Source organism: Pyrus communis, chromosome 5, assembly GCF_963583255.1.
Source record: "Pyrus communis chromosome 5, drPyrComm1.1, whole genome shotgun sequence".
NCBI classification, from domain to species: domain Eukaryota; kingdom Viridiplantae; phylum Streptophyta; class Magnoliopsida; order Rosales; family Rosaceae; genus Pyrus; species Pyrus communis.
Window position 1 is genome coordinate 2189924 of NC_084807.1, and position 4242 is coordinate 2194165.

A 4242-nucleotide genomic window follows, 5' to 3' on the forward strand; every position below is an offset into this window, starting at 1 on the left:
TGTTTTTGTTTCGATGATGACAATTCTAACCAGTGACGAGTAATTTATGGTTTGATGAATCACAACGAAAGTCTCGATTGCACTAACATCCAGATTTTGTTTCCTATAGGAATGGATTTTATCCCTTGACCACAGTTTTTATGGACATGAAAATTTCTTTCTTTCTACACGCAGGATGAACAAAATCCAAATGTTGAATACAATTCAGATTGTGTACAGTTTATACTTGGCAACTAAATCCAAGAAGAAGGTCAATTCCATCTGAATTGCAGCTGTATGGATTTCCATTAACTATCGAGATCATGTGTATATGTTATACGCTGATATGCTGATATTTTTCTTTATATTTAAAATTAAGTCTTTCCCACACACACCAGAGCTTAAGCAGTAAACACTAAACAGTTAGTAACTTAATATGACACTAATCACTTGTATAGACCCGTTTCACAAAGTAATTTCATGATCCTACCGGTTCATTTGTGGTCATCAATAATATACCACAACTTTCAAAAAGATTATTATTGTGAACATTGCAATGTTTATCAACAACAAGGGTGTCTCTCTCTCAACTAAAACTCATGTCTAATATACAAGAGCACTCAAGCGCTAACTAATTGGTAACTTAATACGGCGCTAACTACTCTTTTAGGTATGTTCATTTTTTAAGTCATCTTCATAGATCTTCCTTGTTCAAATTCATATAATTGAATAAATTTGTATGGTTACACAAGAAATATGTGGACTGCAATATAATCGAAGATCAAGATTATATCGGAAACGGAAGTAAGATCAAGATTTGAAACTTGCTCTCGAGTTCAATAAGTTTGCGGTAGAGGAGAGATCATGATTCATGAGCATACTTCCCTTCTGAAACACATAATAACTGGCCGCTTAACTACACTTCAGAAACAGAAATTCTACATTCAAATTTCGTATGTTAATTCAAATATAATTGATTCTCTCTCGTAAAATTCTCATTGTTTGGCTTTATTTTATGAACTTGACTAGTATGAAGAATGTTTCGCATACAATCAGAAAGTTTGCTTGCTATGCAATGCAACAATCAAGTCCCGAATATTATTACTACAAACAGTGCAGTTAAGGCCAAGATTGCGCTACACTCCCCATACAATAATTGGACTAGTAACGTGGTGATTTCCATCAGACCAAGTCAGTGACGCAGTCACAATTCCAGCCACGGACAGGCCTGGTCCAGCAACGATCACAACGAAACTTTTCACCTCATTCAAGGATTTGAAGTAAAGGACTTCAGGCACCACTTTGATGTCGGCATTTTCAGAATTCCTGGAGATACTTGCCTTGTATGTGGAGTTTGCATGGCCAACATTCGTAACTCTTCTAGGAAATTCAACCTTAAATGATGCCCTTGATGTTACATTAGCAAGCATTGAAGGGTAATTGTGATCCCTTGGTGTTCCTTTGTCGGAGCCAGTAGGACACGTGCTGTTATCTCCCGAGATGAGTCTAACTCGAGTCTCATCCTTATAAAACATGCAAAGCAACTTAATGTAATCTTCTTTAGAAGCATCGTACACAAGTCCCGGCTGCTTAGCACCTACAGGATTGAGATGTCCAGTTCCATAACCAAATTCGCCTGGGGAAGTGCTTGTATCATTCATGGGCCAAGCTGTAGTCATAAGAGCTGACTTAATGGCTGCTGGAGACCAATCCGGGTGGAATTCTTTAACGTATGCAGCAGCACCAGCAGCATGGGGGCAAGACATGGAGGTTCCAGATTGTACATTGTACTTTACGCGCCTCTCGTCATAAGGGCTGGCTGAGGCAGAAGCATTTGGAGAATATGCAGCCAAAATAGCTATTCCTGGGGCACAAATATCCGGCTTCAGAATTTCTGGTAAAATTGGATTAGGACCACGCGAAGAGAAGGAAGCGACCCTCGGTGCAGTAGGATCTTTTATGACTTCACTTTTTACTATATTTGCTCGAGGATTTGTGGTGGAGTTCTGGTAGGATTTGGCCAGATTATAATCATTGTTGTTTACACCGCTCATAGATCGTGGGAGAACAAAAGGAACATCATCTCTTGCATTCTTTAAAACTGCACCCCTTGCACCAGCTCGATCAGCCTCAATTAGTCCTCCAAAGTTATCACACATCACATATTTTCCCTTGACTCTGTCAGGGTCTAGGCAGCCATCTGCACAATCCTGTGCAGGGTATTCTGAGCATTGACTCGAAGCCTCTCTTCCATATATCAAAGGTGCACTTGTTTCATTTGATTCAAAAGCATTCACGGCTAGCCCATCCAATGTACGTCCATTTCCAAGAAAAACCTTGGCAATGAATTTACGATCGATGCTACATGCTGCAACCGTAAAAATCCATGGTGGTGTACTTGATACAGTACCCTCTCCAGGGCCACTGTTGCCAGCAGATTGTATGGTCATTATCCCCTTCTTCATTGCATGAAAAGCGCCAATGGCTATAGGATCATATTCCATAGGAGGCGCGGAAGCAGATCCAATTGAAACTGAAATGATGCTGACTTCATCAGCAGTACAATCATCGAAAGCAGCCAAGATATTCTCCGAAGTGCATCCTTGATCAGTGCAGACTTTATACGCGGCGATTCTTGCACCAGGAGCTCCTCCTCTTGCAGTACCATTGCCTAGTCCATAAAAGCTCACATTCTTCACGGCACTACCTGCTGCCGTTGAGGCAGTGTGGCTTCCATGACCTATTACATCCCTTGCAGACTCCTCTAATGTGTAATATCGAGCTCCGATGATCTTGTTGTTGCAATTGAAATTTTGGCCACCTTCACAAGCACCTTTCCAACTCTTGGGAGGAGGACCAAAACCATCATCTCTAAAGCTATTGGATTCAGGCCAAATTCCGGTGTCAATCACACCGACAACAATATCACTCTCACTGCCACCGGTGGTATTTAGAGCGACGTTCTCTGGTAAACCCATAAAGTCCCAAGACCTTGTTGTTTGAAGTTGGTAAGTTCTGCTTGGAAACACAGAGACCACTTCCTTCATGTTAGCAAGCTTTTCTCTTTCGCGCTCGGTGAGCTTGGCAGCAAATCCATTGAAACTCCTTCCGTAACTTCTGACCAAGACATTTGCAGCAGAACTTCCCTCGACAACTCTTTCTAGTATACCGAGGTGGTGAGACAACGATGAGTACAATTCAACAGTCGGAAGTGACCCCATGTACACAATGTGAACCTTTCTATCTTCTTGACCAATGGCTTTGCAGAAGAAGCTGATAGTGAGTATAAGAATAGGGAAAGCATAAGAACACAAGAGAGCTCCATGCTTAGCCATTTTTTTCGATGATCACAATCATAACTAGCAAGGACTAATTTATACTCGAAATCTCTTCACCGCTACCTACCTTGGTGTATTTTTTCCCCTCCATTTTTTTAACTGCACCTTACAAATTACAAGCTTCAGCTAACCTAAACATAATTCGATACCTTAACCACAATTTCCAAGCTCACGTAGGATCCTATGCACATTTCATGCGCACTAACAGATTTGGATTAGCTTCTCGCCCGAATAATTTCTAAAGATGCTGCAAAAATCCAAGATTTGCCAACTCTGGCTGGTTTACGTACAAACTAAGGCATCAAATATCGGCATCAACCCACGTTTTACACGCCAAACCCGGATTACTTGCACTGATCAATATCCGAACACTTATAAAAATTGTATCAGATTTTACATATGTTAGCTGGATTTGCTGCAATATCGGAAGGCATCGTAGATGGGCACCTACTAGCTAGCTATCACCGGAAAGGTTATACCAAACAACTTGTGAACAATTTGTTTTTCGTTTTCCATTGTTGTCAATAATCTATAATATTATTTTGAGATCATTTGCGATAAAAAACTCTACTATTATATGACATCTTGACCTTGCCGATTTCACTTTAATCGCATGTTTAGCTACTAACCAAAACACATTTAACAAAGTTGCTCCTTGTTGCTGTGTTACCTTGCATGCATATTAGATTGCTCACTAACCCTCTTGGTAATTTTTATTGTTCAAACTTCTATGTTTTTCTCTTTTTGTCAAATTTCAAGTCTTAACTTCGTTTTTTATTTTGAAAAATAGTGTGGTGTAGTTTATGTTGCATTTTTAATAATAATAATAATAATCAATTTAATGCCCTTCTTACTGAGAAAACAACCATATAATCAAAAGAACATTATTGACAAAAAGATAAATTAAACCTTAAGATTATTTTGG

At 39.6% G+C, this 4242-nt stretch overlaps 1 protein-coding gene across 1 annotated transcript; it reads right to left on the reverse strand.

Moving 5' to 3' along the window:
* Window positions 1-991: 991 nt before the first annotated feature.
* LOC137733240 (subtilisin-like protease SBT4.4) lies at window positions 992-3314 on the reverse strand. Its single transcript, XM_068472388.1, has one exon. The coding sequence runs from the start codon at window positions 3312-3314 to the stop codon at window positions 1116-1118; it is 2199 nt and encodes a 732-aa protein (XP_068328489.1). The 3' UTR covers window positions 992-1115.
* Window positions 3315-4242: the final 928 nt, after the last annotated feature.